This window comes from Siphateles boraxobius, unplaced genomic scaffold, assembly GCF_051911475.1.
Source record: "Siphateles boraxobius isolate OS27281-9 unplaced genomic scaffold, OSU_SipBor_1 53, whole genome shotgun sequence".
Taxonomy (NCBI): Eukaryota; Metazoa; Chordata; class Actinopteri; order Cypriniformes; family Leuciscidae; genus Siphateles; species Siphateles boraxobius.
This window is the reverse complement of record NW_027509175.1, coordinates 10,936,051-10,957,318: the sequence shown is the minus strand read 5'-3', so window position 1 is coordinate 10,957,318 and position 21,268 is coordinate 10,936,051. Positions and strand designations below refer to the sequence as shown.

Genomic DNA, 21,268 nt, shown 5'->3' with positions numbered 1-21,268 from the left:
GCGGCAGTGGTGAATGACGTCAATTCAGGTGGACACCAACCACGATCACATGACTCAATGGCGCAACGGAGGATGAAGGCTCCACCCAATGTTTTGCTGACCTTTAAATTTGGTGCAGAAAGCAAAAGTTTTTATTATCATTTCATCCGCATCTAATGCAAATTGTGCCGTTTTAAGCTTCTCCGGGTCAGTACGTTCACCTTGGGTTGTTTCACCACAGTGTAAATGCAGATATTGGATATGGGTCACTTTTAAGAGAAGATGTAAGCTGGTCATCAAAAAAAATCGGATATAGTTAACAAATCAAAATTTGCAGGACCTTCAGTGTAAATGTGGCCTAAGATTTCATGTTGACTTTAAACAACAGGCCCAAATACATGTACCCGGGATTTTGAATTTTATTGGCATTATGCAAGACAAGAGAATAAACATAGCACACAATCATCTCTGCCAATCAGAGAATATCCAAAATCATTATTCCAAAAAAAATAGTTTGGTTGTTTTACATACATTTAATAAATGTAAGTAGAGATTTTTTTTTTTTTACTCCGGTTTTTGTTTACTGGATTAGTCTTTTGTAACCGAGTTAACCATGCATTTCTTTTAATATCCGATATTGCTGAAGAGGCTTGTGATTAATAGAAACAAATGACAGTAGCATTCAGGCATTCAAGTAACTAAAGTCATCTAGGCAGGTCGCAGCTCGAGCAAAGTCACAACTTAGAACAAACTATAACAATAAAAAAGTGGAGAGGGAAAATGAAGGTGCAAAAGGCAAATATATATGTTAGGATAAGTACAAATTCCATTTCCAGTCTGAAACACATCAATGAAGTTACTTAATCATTTACTATAAAGTTAAGCGAGACAAAACTTAAGAAGAAGAGAAACGGTGCAGTTGTACTTTACATTACCAGCTTGACCATTAAGCTATTATTAGCAAATTCAATCTAAACTTGGTATATATTAATACTGCAATGCAATTCAATTTGCCAAGGCCTTGGATGCAACAAAGTAAAGAGAATTAAACTAGTCTAGTTCCATCATCATCTAATACTGCTAACCCATTTTGGTAAAGACATTGCATATGATGTCTTGGCTGCATATTTCTAGGGATCTTTTGCAGTTTGTTCGACCCACACAAATCCAACACTCTGCATGCAATGTGTGGGAATATTAACCATTAAAGGACTTTTTTTTTTTCTGTCTTCTCGAAGTAATCTAGTAATAAACCAGAAGTTTATGGGCTGAGGCCAACTGGGAAGTAATGATGTGAAACTGAATATTAAGAGTCGATTTGCACTCATTCAAAGTTCAGAAAAACCTTCCATTTTTACCGAGTTCAGTTCAGAGCGTTTGGCAGAGATACTCGCTTTATTTTTTCTCTTCTTCCTCTTCCCCTCAGTGGGATCCAGTCCAGTTCATTTGACGGGTTGCAAATCATCAAGGAATTTCACATTAGGGAGGAATGTTTTGGTGAGGCGACCTTGAAAGAGACAGAGTGAATGAGAGTGAAGCTTGTTTTTTGGAGGTTTGCCATGATGGCCTTCATTGTGCAAACTGCATATAAGCAAGGTTATGAGAGCCATTATCAATGAAGCAAATTACATCCGGCTTGCATGTCCAAGTTAACAAAGGCATAATCAGATCTTGTGTTGTTTTGGCACAAATTCAAGCCAGGAAATTGTGTTAATGAAAGGCACTTCCACTATAGGGCAAGAAGTGTATTTACACTTCTATAAAAAGATACAAATCATGTTATTTTGCTGTGAGACATATTAGATCAACTACTTTATCTAGCATGAAAAGTAACTATTTTTAAACAAATGTATCCTCTCGTAATATTGGCAATTTCACATTCTCGACTTAAAACCATGCAGCCATTGCATTATTACATAACCTGTTGAATTTCTATTCAATTATTTTTGAAATATTTGTAACTATTTACTCATTTTAAATAATTAAAAACATTTATCTGCAATCCACATTTGCATGCAACTCCTGAACAATTTTGCCCCGTTGAACAAAATGAAACATTTCGTAAATCTGCAACATTTATGGAAAATACATATCATAATTTACAATCATAATTTATCATAATAATTGTATCAAATTTTACATAAATTGTAGTTTTGACTGTATACGTCAAGCTAGTTAATTATTATAAAAATTATCAAACAAATATTTTTTTAGACTTATGAGAAATATAACTTCAGCAATAATTACACTACAAGTGTAATTTTAGGCCTGTCACTTGTTACACATAATCAGTTCTTGTGTTGTGTCAAATTCAAATCAAGCCAAGCCAATTTGTTAATGCATAAATCAGCCTCAGTAAAGGCACATTTCACAAAGACAGACTAAATAAGAAGGGAAATATATATTGTTTTTATTTTTATAAAGTTAGTTGAGACCAAGTACATATACATACACACACAGATGTATGTGAGATTTCTCAAACACCAAATGATCATTTGTTTTGTCTATATCGTCCAGTTCTATTCAGATGCAATGTACCAGAATGTTTTAAATACACATTTTGGCTGCTATTTCCATGCTTGGTTATTATGCATATTATGCAATACCTGACCAAATGGGAAGTGTTCCTTCTCAAGGCAACATTCAACAAATAACATGACAGCCACAGTAATTAGGCTCACCACAAAAAAAAAAAAAAATGCAGTCATCATCAGTTTCAAGTGTCGAATTAAAGTCTTGAGTAACATCAGCCAAATATTTAACCACATTATTTTATTTTTTTTAAATCAGATACTACTGTAATAGTAGAAACACAGGATTGCAAGATGGTTCATCCCTTTACACTACAACTAAACGAATATTTAGATTGATTTCAAATCAACTCTTGCATTGAAGTATGATAGAATCTGCAAGTAATTTATAAGAGTTAAAAAGAGTTTGAGAAACTTTTTAAAAAGTAGTTATTTTTCCTTTAATTGATTATAATGAATATAATAAAACCTAATCAATTACACTGTCATTTCTTATCCAATATTCTGTTATTTGTCCTTGTGGGAAAAATATGTTGGTTTCCATGAGGAAAATGGCTTAAAATCAAACCAAGTAATGTTCCAATTTTTATAAAAAGTAAAACTGCAGAAAGTTTTCAATGATGGGTAGGTTTAGGGGTCGGGTTAGTGTAAGGGGATAGGCTATACAGTTTGTACAGTATAAAAATCATTATTTCTGTGGAAAGTCCCCAGAAAACATGGAAACCCAACGTGTGCGTGTGTTCGTTTAATGACATCCTCACCTCTAGTATAAGAGGAAGAAGCGGGTTCGGAGTGAAGACACCATGCTTTCTGACATGTTACGCACTTTCAGGTAGTTCACGAACCCTCTGAAGAACAGCAGGATTCCTGGAGTGGATGCAAGACAGGTCATAGGTCAATAACTACATGTTCGAAATAGCATGCCTATCTGGTCTTAGCAAACACCACCATTTACATATCCACAAAAAGAATATAAGAGGGCACTGCAAGCATATTCATTAACACAACACAGGAATCCATTAAAGCCTAATCACAGCAGCAAGTTCACTAATGCAAGATTATTGTTTGTTAATATTATTTACTCCGACAAACAACATGCATTGAAGTCATAATGCATTTAAAACTAAAAAACAATGTATTTTGAGTTCCACTTTGAATTTATAGCAATGTTGTCTTGTAGTTAATGAACCAGCAGATGGCCCTAGAGTACCACAGAAAACATGGCTGGTGAATGAATCTAAACAAAACTCCTCAGGACTTCTATATCACTGTTAAAATAGTCACTGTTTAAGGCCTTACCAAGAACGAGGAAAATCCACCAGAGCCAGTACTGCCCATTGAAGTATCCGGTAAAGTAATCTGAAAACTGAAAAGAGGAATAATACCATTGAGTTTCACGCCGATTGAATTCACACTTATAATACGACATCTTTGATTCACAGTCATTCTCACTTCAAGTTTTCCACTAAACTAATTAAGAATAATTAAGAGACTCACTCTCACAATGAGGATCCATTTGATAAGAGAGAGTCCAAAGCCGCAGATGGCACCATATCGGCCAGCAATGGTGTTGGTCAAACAGAAAGACAAGCAAAACCCAATCCAGTTGAATAGAAAAGCCACTAGATACAGAAACAGAGAGATAGTGTTGCATTAATGAAGAATAAATATATATATATATTATATATATATATATATATATATATATATATATATATAAAACATTTGAAAAAACCATTGTGCACAAATACAGTGATTATTCTGTTTTGATGTGCTGACAATTACATCTTGAAAACTGCTTACATTAGATATATTGCAAAGATGCATTGCTATGCATGTGGACTCCTCTGTAATCTCGGTTTTGTCTCTGTTTCTATTCACCCTCTATACCTCAGACTTCAATTACTACTCGAAGTCATGCCGCCTCCAGAAGTATTCAGATGATTCAGCTGTGGTTTGGTTGCATTGAGGGCGGGCAAGAGACAGAATATAGAGCTCTGGTCAACAATTTTGTGAAGTGGTGTGGAGTGAACAATCTACAAATAAATGTAACTAAAACAAAATAATTGGTAATTGATTTTAGTAGGGAAAAAGACCATCCCTCACCTATTTCTATTCACGGTTGAGATGTTGAGATAGGGGACTCCTATCGGTATTTGGGGATCCACATAGATGACAGACTTGACTGGACAAAAACACTGGAACGATCTATAAAAGAGCGCCAGAGCAGACTCTATTCTTGAGAAGACTCAGGTCCTTCAATGTGTGTAGCAAGATGCTTCACATGTTCTATCAGTCTGTCGTCGCCAGTGCCCTGGGACACTGGGATTACAGCTGGAGATAGCAAAAGGCTGAATAAGCTTATTAAGGCGGCGGGCTTTGTCATTGGAGTGGATCTGGACATGTTTAAGGTTGTTACAGAGAGGAGAATAATGTCCAAGCTGTTGACCATCACAAACAACACCCTCACACCCTCTCCATGACATGCTTGCTGGAATGAGAAGTACATTCAGCAACCGATTGATCCAGCCACGGTGCAACAGAGAACGCTACAGAGGTCATTTATGCTTTCTGTGAGACTTAACAATTCATCTATCCTGTGCCGAGGTTTCATTAACCATTCAATCTAGGAATTAGGTCACTACACCCATCATTAAGCTGTACTTAATGCAGTTCAAGTATTAGCATCAGTTCAATATTCAGTACTGCTTCTATTGTTTGACTGGTTTTTATTTATATTTTACTCTATTTTGTCCTAAAACTTCAAACAATATGATGGCAATTTGTTTATTTATTATATGAGTATAGTATGATACTGTGAGTACTTTACTGTCTTCATGTATTGCTGCTAATGCACTTTAATTTCGCAACTGGGATCGATGAAAAGAGTGACTAATCATTCATTACTACTAATGAAAGAGTGATTAATCATTCATTAAACATGACTGGACTGTGATGACTGCACTGCTGATCATGCTTTCCTGAGTATGGAATAACGTGACGTGTAATACAACACAACACCACCAGATGGCGCACAGAGAGCACTAATGAGGAGGTCAACACGCAAACACACAGAGTCTGAAATCACTTACTCTCCTAAAGAGGTTATTGTTTTGAAGTTATTACTTTGCGAGCTCCAACAGAGTATGTTCTATATAGTATAAATGTAATCTGGATGTACTAAATCCACCATGTTGTCACTGTCAAGTGACCTCCCAGCATCAGTTACATCACTTCACTGTCATTCACAAATCCTCTCCCGTGGCCTCATGGGAAAGTAAAGTGTCCATCCTATCCACACTTCAGAATCTCACCGGAAGTAGTATGTCATCCGTGTACTTTTTACCTACTCTTTTATGAGTACTGTGAATTCGGCTTTTTATGTCACATACTGTATTTCACCTAATATAGAGTAGGTACGTTTGGATGCAGCCACTGTGTTCTTAATTATGCTTATCTAATATATAATATCTGCATATTTTTAACAACAAAAAAAGTATGTGAAACAGTATTCTTTATAAAATGATAAATGCTTTAACCTGCCATATGCTAAAAGGTTGACAAAACCTACTAAATTGCATGTTTGATTCAGTCCAGTCCTCATGTTGCAAATAAATACGTTTTTTCTGCATGAATGAAATTTAGAATGATTAATGCTATTCCAAACATGAACGTGTCGTGTGTGTACCGTAAACAGTCTGCGTGACTTGACTTACTAAAGAAGGCCAGCATAAAGATTCCATCATTTCCCACCCTCAGCTGATCAGCGTCACTGAAGTCATCCCGAACCGGAAAATCATCATCCTTTTTTAAGTAGACGGATAAAGAGAAACAATCACGAGTGTTTTAGAAGCATGTTACAAGGCAAAAGTGGTTCAGAAATCACCATGGTTGTAATGTGACAACAATGTTTACATAACTGGACCAACCTTGACAAACAAAAAATGATATGTAGATGTTAGCCAATCACATCACATATAAAAGCAAGTACAGTGTTTAAGTAAGGAGAATGTGGAAAATACTCACGAAGGACTAAATAACTTCTGTCTTAATGCATGAAAACCTTGATATATTGCAATTTTCTCCAAAAAGTCACTTTAATAAAAAATAAAGACAACAACATGGTGATGTAACTCCTAATTCCGTTCCTTTTCAAAGCTTGATTACTTTCCTTTCAACAAACACTTTCATCCAAAACCCCTTCAAGTGCACTAGCAGCAGGGACAGGCCCTTCAATGCAACTTTAAGGTTAAGCATTTAGTTCAATGGCAGATTTTCGGGGAATTCCTTTTTGGTTTTGCCTTTAAAGAAAAGTTCACCAGAAAATAAAAGATCTGCCTTTTACTCAACTTCATGTTGTTCCAAACCCAACAGACCACAAAAAGAGGTTGTTGTTTTGTATTATGTCTGTGCTGTCTATGTCTCTGCACCATAAACATCATGAATGGTGCCACACTTATGGTGCCTTTAGACGCGTTGCAGCAGGTTCAACATCGATGACATCATTTGAGGCTGACATCAAAATAAGTCAGGCATCAAAAAAAAAAAAAATCCGTTGCATTGCTTCGAAATACAGCTCTAAAGACATATCTGACTGCAGGACGACCTGGTGTTTTTATGATACTTTTTTGAAACTGGACTTTTATTGTATGAATTACACTTGTACAGCATCAACATTCTTCACAACGTTTCTATTTGTGTTCCATGGGGTTTGGAATGAAATGAGGAGGAGTAAATGGCAAAATGTTCATTTTTGTGTGAACTACTCCTTTATGATCCAGCCTACGCCTCTGGTAGCGGCCAGCCCAGCTCCACATTGCTACCGCAGCTCGAAACTGTAGCGGTTGTGTAACAAGCTAAAGTCTTGAATAATGCTCTAATTCATTCTTTGTTTCTCTAATGATTTCATAACAGTGCTAGAGCACTTGGGTGCTTGCTTTCTCTCTCATGCCCTAAAATAATAATAAATGTTCCTTATGCCCCGTATTAGAAGGATTTTTTTAAAATCATAACATTACATATGTCTTTATACTGTCAATTTTGATCAATTTGATGCATCTTTGCCAAATAAAAAGTATTACTTTCTCTCAAAAAAGATCTCCAAACTTTTGAATGGTAGTGCATGTATACATTTTAAATGTTTAGTGCTGAATTACTGTTTTATTATTTTATGTAGTAAGTAGTAAATTATGACTTCATTTAAATAAACGCTGTGTGGAGGTCGCAGAGAAAAAAAAAAGTGAAAAAAAAGGAAGGAAGTTGGTTCTGGGAAAAGCATAATTTATTTGCAGATGTCGGTTGGTTTGACATTCAGCTATCTAATGCAATGACATTACGACATTCTTAAGACTGCCCAAATAATAGTTTATGGGGCCACATTACATAACACTTCTTGATCTGAGCTCAGAGAAAGCAGAGTATCTGAGCGATTCTCTATTTAGGTCATGGTTTATATGGCACACCACATCCTCAAAAAAAAGGTTCTCCTTATGTTACTGCTAAAAGCAAATCAGACACCATTTTAAAATAAAATCAAGAGATGCCCCATTTCATTTTAGTCATCATCAAATCATACCAGCATTACAACAGCATTCATCCTTCCTTTGAGGGACTGTTTCGGACTTTACCGAAGACGCAGTGGAAAGTAGTGCGAATCGAGGACTTGGGAGTTTCTTTCTGCAGAACATGTGGGCGCGAGGGATGAGATACTCACTCGTGGAATGACCTCCACCGCCGAGGCGGCCATGGCTGCTGCTTTAGCCTTCTCTGCCTCATCGTAAGTGGGCAGAGACGTGGCAACGCTGTATGGCGGAGGAACGGGAAATTCCCCTGGATATGTGCTCTCTGGAAAACAAGAAAAAATAACACAGGTCAGGTCATACGTCACATTTCTAGCTATGAGTATTCCGAGGGAGCAGTATTTCAAGGGAGCGCTGTTTTGATATTTCTTAGTCAAAAAACACTATTACTATTGCTCATACTTAGAAACCCTTAACACACAGAGATGCATCATGAGCTCTGCAGTGATCAGACTTAGAAATTTCTCCTTGTGAATGATAAAACAGGCAAAACAACTGAGACTTATGCTGAGAATTGCATCAGAATATCCTCAAAACCTGGAGGCTCTTTATACTTAGGAAAATAACTAGTCACCTAGCAACTATCAAGGAAACCTTAGCAACCGCACAGCGTGGTAAAGTCAAAAATCTCCCACTGGGAGGGGTAAGATTTTTTTAAATGTTTTTGGAAAAAAGTGTCTTAATCTCACCAAGGCTGCATTTATTTGATCAAAAATACAGTAAAAACAGCAATCCTGTGAAATATTACAACTTAAAATAATTTTTTTAATTTAAATGTAATTTATTCCTGTGATGCGAAGTTGAGTTAGTTTAGTTTTTCAGTGTCACGTGATACTTCAGAAATTATTCTAATACACTGAGTTTTGTGTAAACTTAGATACATTTAGATTTAGACTACACCTAGATTTATTATTTTCAGAATTCTTTGATCAATAGAAAGTTCAAGAGAACAGCATTAGTTTAAAATAGTGATCGACCGATTTTGATTTTTTATAACCGATACCAATTATTTGCATGTTTATGCGCCCGATAACCGATATGCAGAACCGATGTTTATTTACTGTTATACTTCTGTTTTTGACACAATTATTACAACACAAATTAACTGAACAAACCATTTTATTTATAACAATCACTCCCTCCTTGCATACAAAACAAAAAAAACTTTAGGAATCTAAATTACCCGAATTTTATTTTTGCATAGCTATTTTATAGTGTAACTTTATACTCCCAGTTAAGCAGAACTAGTTGTAGTGTAGAAAACAGAGTCTTTCAGCATTCTGCCCTGTAAGCCTGCTTCATTTGTTTTCATAAATGGTAAATAAATCAAATTACAATAAAAACATTTATATTATTACATTATATAATTTATATCTAAATTATACATATAATTTATAAGCATCAGCAGCAACAATGTTAACAATAGGAAAAATAAATGTTAAAAGTCTAATGTTTTCATATGGAGAAAATAATTGACGGGAGTCATATCACCTTAAAGTTTTAGAAGGTTTATGTGCCATTAAATAGGTTTTAAACTAAGAGTGAGGAATAATTCACTGGGTAATATTAATTCAATGAATAATATTAGCTGGAATACAACCTTGTCAGGAAAGTAACAAACAAAACAGCATATACATAATTGCATTTTCCAAATAGTATGTTATTAATTATTAATAATAGTTTTGTCAGTCTATATCATGAAATCCTTTCTGACAAAATGCCGTTTATCTTTGCATTTACACAGAACTATAACTTATAACTCAACCGCGAACGAGCGTGCAAATAAAAAATAATTAATTTCCACAAAGCGGTATATTTAGATGTTTATTAGCGAAATAATTGCTATTTAGTAAATGATAATATAATCTAGGGTGTTTAAACAAGATAATCTTGTCAAAAGTTTCATTCAGTGGCCGTGCTCGAGCATTCCTGATCATCAACCCAGTGAGTGCTCAGCAATATGAACGAACTTTTTTTTCGAGACTAATGGTGAGCAAATACAACAGATTGAGAATTAAATTCAGCGCTTTTATTTTCAACATGCACTCATTCATGTCTGTTTTATTTAATTCATGTAAAGTTACGTCTTTATTGGGGCATGACATGACGGATTACGCTACGTGACTCCATGAGTTCGTCTCAATTTGTTAGAACCAAGCTGCATAAATAAACTATATCAGGCATTTATGTCTCAAATCTCATTTCTGCATGTCTGTTATGTTAAATAAAGTTGAATAATTAAAGCAAAGCAAGTCGAACATATATTTTACCTGTGCACAGAGTTGTTGTTGACTGATCTCCTCAGACGCGAGCTGCAATGGCGGAATTCTCAAAACGGCCACAAGATGGCGCCGTTTATCGGCGAATCCGATATTACAAAACCGATACCCGATTATGGGAAAATGCTTAAATATTGGGAAAAATATCGCCAAACCGATACATCGGTCGATCACTAGTTTAAAATAGAAATCTTTTGAAACATTATAAATGTCTTGATCCATTTAACGCATCCAAAAAAGTATTAATTAATCTTACTGACCCCAAATTTTTTTGATCAGTAGTGTATGTCAAAATGTGTCTAAACTGTAACCAACAACGATGACACTGTAATATTAGCATACTGAACTGTGATTGGTCTTCTATTTCAATGTTCTCACTGCAAAGCTGCCCAGAATCCAAATTGTGTCATAACAATGGAAATTTGTGTCTCATTTCAATAATGCATATTGAAACGTTTCTATTCTATTGTCATCATGCATACACTATAAATCTTGTCTAGATTCCTGCTTCACTTCCTCGCTCTGGAAATAATAATGTGTCTGTACCTGGTGCAGCGGTTGCTCCGAGCACCACACTAGCATACGGAGGGGGCGGAGCATCTGTATCCACCGCGGCGTTGCTGATGCCTAACTCAGCGGCAGCGGCCTGGGATGATGTGGACGGCTCGCCACCGGCAGCTCCTTCAGAGGAGTCGTCCTCATTCTGCAACTGGGGAAGGACAGAAACAAATGTTCAGACTGAAGAAACGTTACTTAAGTGTTAAGTTCAAAATGTATTGATTGGAATAGGTTGGATGGTTTGCTATTGGTCGAGCTCATGTGAGTGACAGGTTGTCCCGCCCTCACACTAGGGCTGCACAATTAATCGCACGCGATTTGGCAAAGGCTGCGATTATTTTATGCGCTGATCGGTAGTAAATGTTGCTCCATCTGAACACCAGAGGGCGCTCTCGTGCAGACATGCCAAATATGCCCCACCACAGAAGTAGATAACGCCCTTCATTCCAGGAAATCCCTATCGCTGTAGCTGAATAAACTATAGACAGTAAAAGAAATGGACACAGCGACCCCATTGATTTCAACGGAGAAAACTGAAGCCCGATTATTGCACTTCCTTCCTGATGGCTGAGCGTACTGCGCAGGCTCAAACTGAGCTTGACGACAGTCTGACGGCTATAAATCTTCTAGTAGCTGTGCCAAGACAAATCTGCATCACCTAATTCCTCAAACACGTTGTTGAATTATTTTGTCCTGTTGGTTTTATGGACTCTCTATCTATGGGCGTCTCCCTTGACTTTATGCCTCTATGTCCCCCCGCTTGCCTCATAGACAGTAAAAGATTGCATGCAAGCTTCTCCTCTTGTCTATATGGCAATTTCTCTAAAGTGCGACAGATAGTCGCGTGGTTATGACGCAATCGTTAGCTTATTTTTACAAAAACTGCTTCTACGGGGCCATAACGTAAGATACAAAGTAATGGAGCCTTTTATACGTTTTTTTGTGTTTCTTTAGAAATAAAAAATGGACAAATGAAGTCTTTGGACACCTCAGATGTAAAGTTATTCGCTGTCAAAGTGACGCCAAAATGAATGGGAGTCAATGTAATGCTAACAGCAGGTGAAGTTCTGCTACAATGGCGGCCCCCGTGAAGCTTCAGTTTCCGGCTGATGGATTACCCCCTTGGAATAAACAGGAGATTGAAATGCTTTGATTGATTAAACATGACCATTAAACACACAACTGCCTTATTCTGTGTAAGAAGCCACATCATCTCACAGAAGGATGCTCAACTGTCGTTATGAATTGAGTTTGAAGTAAAAGCATGTTATTAAATGACCTTTCATGTAGTGTGTAGCGTAGCTCTAGGTGAATGAAAACATCCTGCAAAGTTTTAAATCTGAAAGTGCACCGTATATAAAGTTATTGTCTTTCAAAAGTAAGAGTCGACTCTGAGTCAATGAAATGAATCGTTTTTCAAACGAGTCATAACATAAGCCGTTTCGTTGTGACGTCAAGATGAAACGTTAGCATATCGCCCGCCCACTTATTGCGCGCGCAGAAACCAGGGAAATTTGAAACCCCCTCAAACACTGCAGCTGATTCCTGTAGATACTGGATATCATCATGTCAAGAAGATGCTGTGCTCTACAATGTGAAGGTAAAGACAGTTTTTTTCTCTGCCCAAGGACGACCATGTGAAAAATCAGTGGTTAAAATTCATCTTTACCACGATATCACAGCATTATAATCCTAAACTTTTGCTACGTTCCCTTTATTTTACGGATGACTGCTTCTCAAATCTCGGAGTTCAATGCAGGATTCGCAAACCGCTTGCACTTGACAGACGGTGTTCAAAATACTTTGTTTTGAGTTTTATATTGAGTAGGTCTCCTGCTAACTGGTTAACTCGCGTTATTACTGTCTTACTGAAATACTTCTGCTAATCCGTTGTGGGACACTATTACCTAAAACTGAAAGATTAAGCTGGAGGTAAGATTTGTTTTACCAACGTTTATGCTACATCAGTCATTCACGCCAGAGCTCGGCTAATGTAACGTCCAGCTCGAGTCGTCCTTGCGATGGAGGTTCGGGTTGAATAACTAGTTCCAAGAGTATCATCGCGCTGGCATTGATATGGTAAAATCGACGTCATTGTTCATTACTGTGTTTAGTTTATGGTGTAGGAAGCCTCAGGACACGCAGAGCTGACATTGTTATGGCAATGGGCGTTTTTGTTTTCGACGCGCGCGTTCAATCCAATCACAACAGACTGAGCTGTCTGGTCAATCAGAGCAGAGTAGCTCGCGGAAAGGAGGGATTTAGAGAGATTGACTCATCTGACGATTCGTTTGAGAATCATTGAAAATGTGGTGATGTGCAAATGTATATTATGAGAAAATTAAACCGTTTTTTTTTTACCTTTGATTCATGTAAGAGGTTATTAAATGCTTTTCATGTTTTTGTTTTTTCAAATTCACGTTATAAGTGATTCAAATTCACAGTGCTTTCAGATGGAGCAGCGTTTACAGAGCCGTACATCAATGACAAGCTGCGCATACAAAATAATCGCAGCCTTTGCGATTTCAAAATCGTAATAAGCCATCTCGATTTAGGAGCGATTACATGGAAATTGTGATTGATCGTGCAGCCCTACCTCACACCATGACATCAAAATTGACAATTCTAATTGTTTAATGGAACTTTGCAGTGTTTATCAGTGTACTGTACATCATTATTACAAAATTCCTTTGGCCAGAAGAAATGTGTATAAAAAAATTGTTTGTCCCAATGGCAATGATTATCTTAAATCGTACAATTTTCTAAAGTGATACAAAAGATTGGCTGGCATTAAAGCATTTTTTGTTTTTGTTTTTTGAATGATGGGAACAGTGTTTAATTGTATAATTTTGTTAATTCTGTGTTTGTGTTGTTAATGTGTGATGTGTTTTTAAGCATTCATGTGAATGTATCCATGTCACCAGTGTTAGACAAATTTTCACTCTGTGACAAACAGAATGAACAATAAAGTTCAACTAAATTTTTTTTTTTTATTCATGTGTCTCTCTTTGAAAAAAATGACCTGTTTACTAGCATGAGGGTGGGACAACCCATCACTCACATGAGCTTGACCAATAGCAAACCACAACCATCCAAGAAGCCTTTTCACTCAAATATAAAGTCACAATAGAGAAGAAAAGACTATTGCGACTTTAAGACAAATATTCCAAAATCTTTAGTCTTGCGTTAGCTGAATTGACACCATGATGTACTAGGATATCATCTAACACTGCAAGGAACACATCAACAACTTGGACTCTAGGGAGGCATAACCTTACTGCCCTCACCCTACAATCAACAAAACAATCTGTATAGCTTAAAGTCAAGAAAAAAGGTGTTGAAACAAATGGAACATTTAGTGTCCAAAAGGAGCCTTACTTCTTAATATGCATGAAGTAACCTGAAAATGTCTTCCAGGCATTGAGAACTAATGGTAATTTGACAGTTCAAGATTGCAGGGGACGTATTTGGCACATCAGAGTGCAGAAGGATGCACAGTTGTCTGCCAACAAAGTTAGCAAACAGCGAGATTCACACAGTAACAGGAGAGCGACCGTAATGCAAACCACGAGACTGAGGCACAAGGCTGTTCCTTCAACAGCACCTGTTTGAAGTGTCGTTAAGAAGTAACCGTCCAAACAGATATGAGGGGATTCGACCTGGTGAAATGAGTCTGTTAAGCATACGTGGCAGTTATTCAGTGACTTACATTGACAATCCTCTTCCAAGTCTTTTTCATTTTTTCAAGGCTTGTACCTTGGAACCTATTTCAAGGTTTCCGTTCTCGAGCCACCAGGCACTGTTGTTATGCAAATGAGTGGCCGGATCGCATTAAGGATTTTCTGTTAGAACGGTGTCATGTAAGCAGCATCTAAGTTAATAACTAATGATCGTTGCGACGGAAGTGAATAGATCAAAACTAACTTTAGCTGGACAATAACTTTATTCTAGAGCTGCTGTAAAGCCAAAACAATATCTGTAACTTTAATTTCCTATTATCACGGTAAAGCTGCTTTGAAACAATCTATATTGTTAAAAGCACTATATAAATGAAGGTGGCTTGACTTGACTTAGTACAGTTGACACAATAGGGTAACTCCGTGTCAACTCAACTGTTTAATTTTGACAAAGATGAATAGTAAATGAAAGCCAAAATGTGAAATGCCATGGGTAAATATTTACGGAGTAATCCACTATTTTGTAGAAATAGGGTCAAAATTAGTTTCACATAAAATTTAAAACCAAATTACAGAGCGAAAATGACTTTAGAAAGATGGCAGCATCATTATTTTATTTTTACTCACAGATTGGTAGGTCTCTTTAGTAAAGTATGTTCTCTTTATCAATCCTTGTTGCATAATATACCAATGGTGTTTTTAGATTCTGGTTCTTAACAATCTTTTCTTTTGGTACCTTGTTTTTAAGGCCCTATATGGTTCAATCCCAGAGATATTGGGATCTCAATGTGGCTAAACTATTAAATTGTACACATTTTCAGAGAGCCGCCATCCATATGCAGGGTATTGAAATCGCTTTTGAATGCACGATTGTTTTCGATTTTAAAATTTGCGATCACGTGTACTCTGTGTATAGGGAGAGGCGGTACTGACCACACCATGAAGCCACATCAAGGACAGAGCGGACCAATGGGGAATCAGGCTTCCTCACACAAACTGAACTGCCATTACATAAACACAACAACTGGCCAGGGACAAAGAAAGCATCTCAAGTGGTTTGCAATGGGCTGTAAAGAACTATCAGACTGGAGATAAATAGTACATCTTATCTGTGTTATGACTAAGACTCTATAGTTTAAAACTCTGAAGCTAAAACTCTAAAAAGCGTTGATTTGGTGTGATTTGAGTTCCTCGGCTGAAATATCTGGACCAACTGATTAAATATGTCACTTTTCTTTACATGGAATAAAGAAGCAAGTAATAAACAAAAAACTAAAGGGCATATCCTTGTGCAATAAATGGCAATAAATTAAAGATGACGTAAGTTTTTTTTTTTACATGTTCATCTTTCTTTAGTGTGTAATGTTGCTGTTTGAGCATGAAAAAAGTCTGCAAAGTTACAAACACAAAGTCCCTCTAAAGGGAGTTATTCTCTATATCAGTCTCACTGTTTTTGAACTCCTGAAAATATAATATCACAATATTCCTCTTTAAAGAATTCTCACCCAAGGCATGCAAAACAGGGGTGATGCTTGGTTGAGTTGTTTTGGTAGTGTGTAGAAACGTGAGGTTATGATAAGGGGGTGAACATTTCTGACACACACATGAAGCGGTTGACCAATCATAACACACTGATCCAGCCGACCAATCAGAGCGCATTGAACCTTTCGGAAAGAGGGGCTTCATAGAGACAGGAACTAAAAAGAGTGTTCCTAACAGACTGGGAAGAGAGGTGCAGCAAAAATGCAAAAAAAATCAAAACTGGCTTTTTGCTAAACTGTTAAGCTAAACAAAAATTAAGCCTAATTAAAAATTGCACAGTTGCATAATTGCAATGCTGCAGTGTGCTGAGTCTGACTAAAGACGAGTTCAAAGATAAAGTGGGAGAAAGTAATATCATGGTACAAGTATAATAAAATGGATAAGAACTAAAAAGAATTAATGCAGCAAAGGCTGAGCTATGAAACACAGCAGGAAGCGACTTCTGAGAATGGTTTGTGTGGTACAACCACAACCACCTAAATATCAATGTTAAATGGAAAGACCAGCAACGCCTATTTGTTGACACATCTAAGAAGCGCTATTATACATTTGGTTGCTATAGCAACATTCTAACATGGAGCAAGATCAAAAAAAGTTTGTGTGCTTTTTTCGCCCTTCCTAGAAATAATGAAAAGTCTTTAAAAACATACAGAGGCCTGCTGGATGAATTACTCAACACTCCAGGAATTGAGCTTCATTTGCTGTGCCCTTCTCTGAAAATATATCAGAAAGCTCTCCTTGTTATATACCAAGACTTTGAGAACAGAAAATAACAGGGTTTTTGATGAAGCATAAAATAACATTAAGTGAAGCCTACAATATTTTAGCCTTAGTCCCTGTTAAATAAGCGTATACCAAAAACCAGATATTTACTCTCAATTATCAAATCCAAAGTCTACAATCTGTGTGGTCAGTACACAACAACTCTGTACATGTTTAACTAGAAGCTGCCCTTGTATTTTGTGATACAAAAAGTACTATAATCCAAAAAACATGTTATTATTACCAAGGTAACTTTTTTGTACAGTGCATATCTTCATAATGTTTGTATTGTAGGTTTATAAAATATATTATTTTCTGGGAACCTTCACATAACCCTTTCCAACTGAGCAGTGAGTCACCAGATTTCCATAATAAACAAAAGGCCCTGGATCCAGATTAAAAGGCCAGTTCTCTATTGTTCAGGGTGGAAAACACACAAACTTGTGATTATAATTCACTTGGTCCTCTTTATGATACAGTAGAAGGTTGCAATTCTTTGAAAACCAAGTAAACTGTAAACCAAAAGGACATTACATTTGCACCCTCAAAATGCATTCCAACATCCCAAACACCGCCATGACCTCTCAAAAATGCATTGGAATGCTCCAAAATGCGTTTAGATATCCCAAACACACATTTGATGTGTCAAAATGCCTTTGAACACACCCAAGCGCACCTATGACAACACATGAACATGATTAAAATGCTGTAAAACGTTGATCACCCTAAACACACCTATGATGCGTTCAAAGTTCAAACATGCCACTATGATGCCTTAAAGTGCATTTGAATAATCTAACGGCTCAAAGTGCATTTTAACATTCTGAGTCATTTAAATTTTCCAAGTGGGCCTGTGTCACCTCAATTTGTAAGAACAATTTAAATGTGCCTACGATGCCTCAGCATGCATTTGAAGGCCCTCAAAACATACCTATATAAACTAAAAAAATGCCTATGTGGCTTTAAATTGCAAGTTAACCTGTGACAACTCAAATTGTATGATTGCATAGATTAAGTCCAAACATTCTTAACCATAAATAACAGCATAACTGGACTAAACAATGGATTCATTTCATTGCAGAGTATCTCAAATGTTGGTTTAGTTATTCTGAGATGAATGAGCCAAATTCATCAAAATGGTTGGGTATAATGACCTCCCAGAACAGTCTCACATTATTGCGTTCGCGAACACCAGGCATCCGCCTCCAAACGCAAGATAACATGACAACATTTATTGCGTTCCATCAGATATGATGTATGAAGAGCCAAAAGAGTGGCTTCCCCAATTGCAGCAATGCCCATTTTCAGTCAAAATATTTTGCACCAATTTCCCTGAAAGTGACTTTTTTTTTCTTGAATTATTATAATTATATATATTATCCAAATGCACTTATGTCACCTTAAAACTTCCAAGTACAACTGTGACAATTTCAAAATGCATTGGAACACACTGGAATTGGAATTGCATTGGAATGCAAAGCATGAAAACTAATGTCAAAATGCACCCAACATCCCATACATGCCTGTGGTGTTTAAAAATGCGTTTGAAAGCCCCAAAAGTTCAGAGTGCACCTGTGACAACTCACATTGGAACAGTTGGAACACAGCCGTGATGCTTCAAAATTGAATGTCAAATGCGCTCAACATGTCTGTGAGCTTCAAAATGCATTTGAATGAATGCCCCATAAAAAATTATGGCTCAATGTGTACTTGAACATTCCCAACGCACCTATGATGCCATAGATTCTTTTAAAAAAAATTTAGAGGGACAAAACAAGTTGTCTCACTATGTTCTGAAATGTCTTAAAGTGGGCCTCTGACGCCACAAAATGTGTACAATTTAAACGTGCAAACGATCGCTCAGCATGCCTTTGATGGCCCCAAAACATGCCTATAATGACAAAAATGTGCTTAACGGCTTTAAATGTTGCAAGTTAACCTGTGACAACTCAAATTACATTTTGAATGCACCTGTAACACCTCAAAATGTGTTTGAATGATTAAAAGTGCCAATGATGCTTCAAAATGCATTTGAATGATCCAAACATGCCTGTGATACTGTATCATGTGTTTGCGCACCCCAATACAACAGGTAGGGCCTACAATTTTATTTGAACATTCCAAATGCACTTATGTCGACAGCACGTGAAAACTCAAACTAACTTGAAACACTCTAGTTGTGTTTCTTTCTTTTTTTCTTTTTTATTAATAGCATGTAATACAAGAACCGGAACAAACACAAGAGGAGAAAAGAAAAGAAGGAAAAAGAAACATACAAAAATACAAAATGTACAATAATAATAATAACAATACAAGAAAAAAAAGGTGATACAATCAATTAGAGCATGTTAGGACAAGAAAATGCGACAACTTTAAAGGGGGATTTTGAAGAGAGCACAACAAGACAATGTTTTCCTTGCTTTGGCCTTCTCTGAAACAGAAAGCGTTTGAAGGTATTGGTGAAATTCGTTGAGAAAAAGTTTGAATAATGGCTTATGTTTGGACTCTAGTTGTGTTTCAATCTACCTACTCTTATGCGAATTTTGGAGTATGGGTCCTCTGTGGACCAAAAGTGGGCGTTTCTAAATTTGTGGGTGTTTTCAAACGGGTGAGTGTTTATAAATCATCCAATGAAAATGATGCCCTTCTCCCGATACCACCCCTAACCTTAGCCTCACTGTGACGTATGCAAATCAGGTAACGCGGTCGAAAACGCCCCTCTGTTTATGGCCTCGCTCACTGATCTGGTAACTCCTCCAGTAGTATGTTTCTGCAGAGACCTGCCTCTTCTTGGAATTTTGAAATATAACATTTAAAAAAAAAAAAATTCACCTAACCTACGATTGAAACTCATTTACCGAATAAATGGAAAAGTCATGTGACTTTGAACAATGGCAGTGAGTGAAAGCAGAGGTATGATTAAATATATAGACCGATGTCCGAACATTCTTAAACATAAACAACAGCATAACGCGACTAACCATGGACTCATTTCAAAATGCCTTTTAAAATATGTTTTCCTTTTTATGTCCATGTTTTAATTACAAATTGCAAAGTGAAACAATGGAAATATAGCCTATTTGTGGTTTTGATAGTAGCCTAACTACGGTTACTAGCCATCATATCTCCAGCTGTGTTAGGAGCCCTTCAAACAGTACGCGTTCTTGAGCCTGCATTAATTTTGGACGAGATTATTAAAGTAGTTCAACTTTGCAAACGCGTCCATTCAGTTGAAGAACGTTTTGCGGATTTGAACGCAAAAACCCGTCCTGTGTGAACTGGATTAGACACTTTGTCGCGGTGAAGATGTGATTATGCGGAAGTCACGTAGGCTATGATTAAAGGTACACGGATAAAATGACAGTAATCATCAGCAGCTCGGACATGTCCGTCTATTGTATATAGCATGGCATATTTGATCGTCTTAAAACGATGCGTGATTTAGACTTACCACTTGGTAGCGGCTCGCCGCCTGGTCCATTTTCATATACGACCAGCCCAGCCAGCGGCGAATAAAACCAGTAAATCCTTGATTAATTCAAATTAAAGGCAGTTCCCGATCTTACTTGAGATCATATGGCACGGATCAGTCATACACGGAGACCGTAGTTTTTCTCCCCATTTACTCAATATACATGATTTAACGCGAACGGTCATGAGATGCAGTCGAGTCCTACAGTGAAGAAACAAAGCGAGTAGGAGGAGATGCCCATGACGCAACCGTGACGTCGCACTGTGGACGTCAAACTGTTTTTATTTTTGATATACAGAGATAAACACATATATTTGTAAAATAATTACAAGCCTATTATTTCACCAGTTAATGAAGGGAGTTTAGGAAAAATAAACTTTGGAACTCTGTTGTAAGGTATGGCTACTATGATTTTTATGTAATTCTTGCTCTCTGTGTTTTTGGAAAAACTGGCAGATGTTTATACCTTTTTCCCCTTTAATATCTGCCCTTGTAATGTGCATGTCCTTCAAGGTGACCTGCCTAGAAAAGTTATGTAAACATTGTTCTAAATTCATTTCATAATGTTGAGTACACCGTTGCATTGACCAATTTCTCTGTGTGTTTATTTCTAATCTGTGAAATTATATTTGAAAGGTCAAAGAGCAGTGCAGTGATCCTGTGGTGTCAACAACTATACCGGATTGCAGTTCTGAAATCAAGCATGCACATCTCCATCTACTGGACAGATAATGCAAAGATTGTGTAGCCTACTGTAAGCAGGGAATACTATTTCAAAATACTATTTTGTATTTTAAACCCTTTGGGAAAAAAATGTAATGTAATTTGTATTTAGATACATTTAAGATGAGTATTTTTGTATTTTTAAAATACATAAACCTTTTGCCAG

General features: G+C 36.8%; 2 protein-coding genes across 2 annotated transcripts in view; one reads left to right on the top strand and one right to left on the bottom strand.

Moving 5' to 3' along the window:
• The window catches only part of stk16 (serine/threonine kinase 16), a 230,927-nt gene that overhangs the window by 178,251 nt on the left and 31,408 nt on the right, over positions 1 to 21,268 (top strand). The window lies entirely within an intron of this gene.
• On the bottom strand, positions 381 to 20,629 carry ndfip2 (Nedd4 family interacting protein 2). The gene is made up of 8 exons (XM_077205384.1): positions 20,359 to 20,629; positions 10,915 to 11,077; positions 8,224 to 8,354; positions 6,227 to 6,314; positions 4,008 to 4,132; positions 3,810 to 3,876; positions 3,272 to 3,377; positions 381 to 1,486 (listed from the first exon to the last, which is right to left on the bottom strand). Exons 1-7 carry the CDS (start codon positions 20,392 to 20,394, stop codon positions 3,274 to 3,276), a joined length of 714 nt encoding a protein of 237 aa, XP_077061499.1. The 5' UTR covers positions 20,395 to 20,629; the 3' UTR covers positions 381 to 1,486; positions 3,272 to 3,273.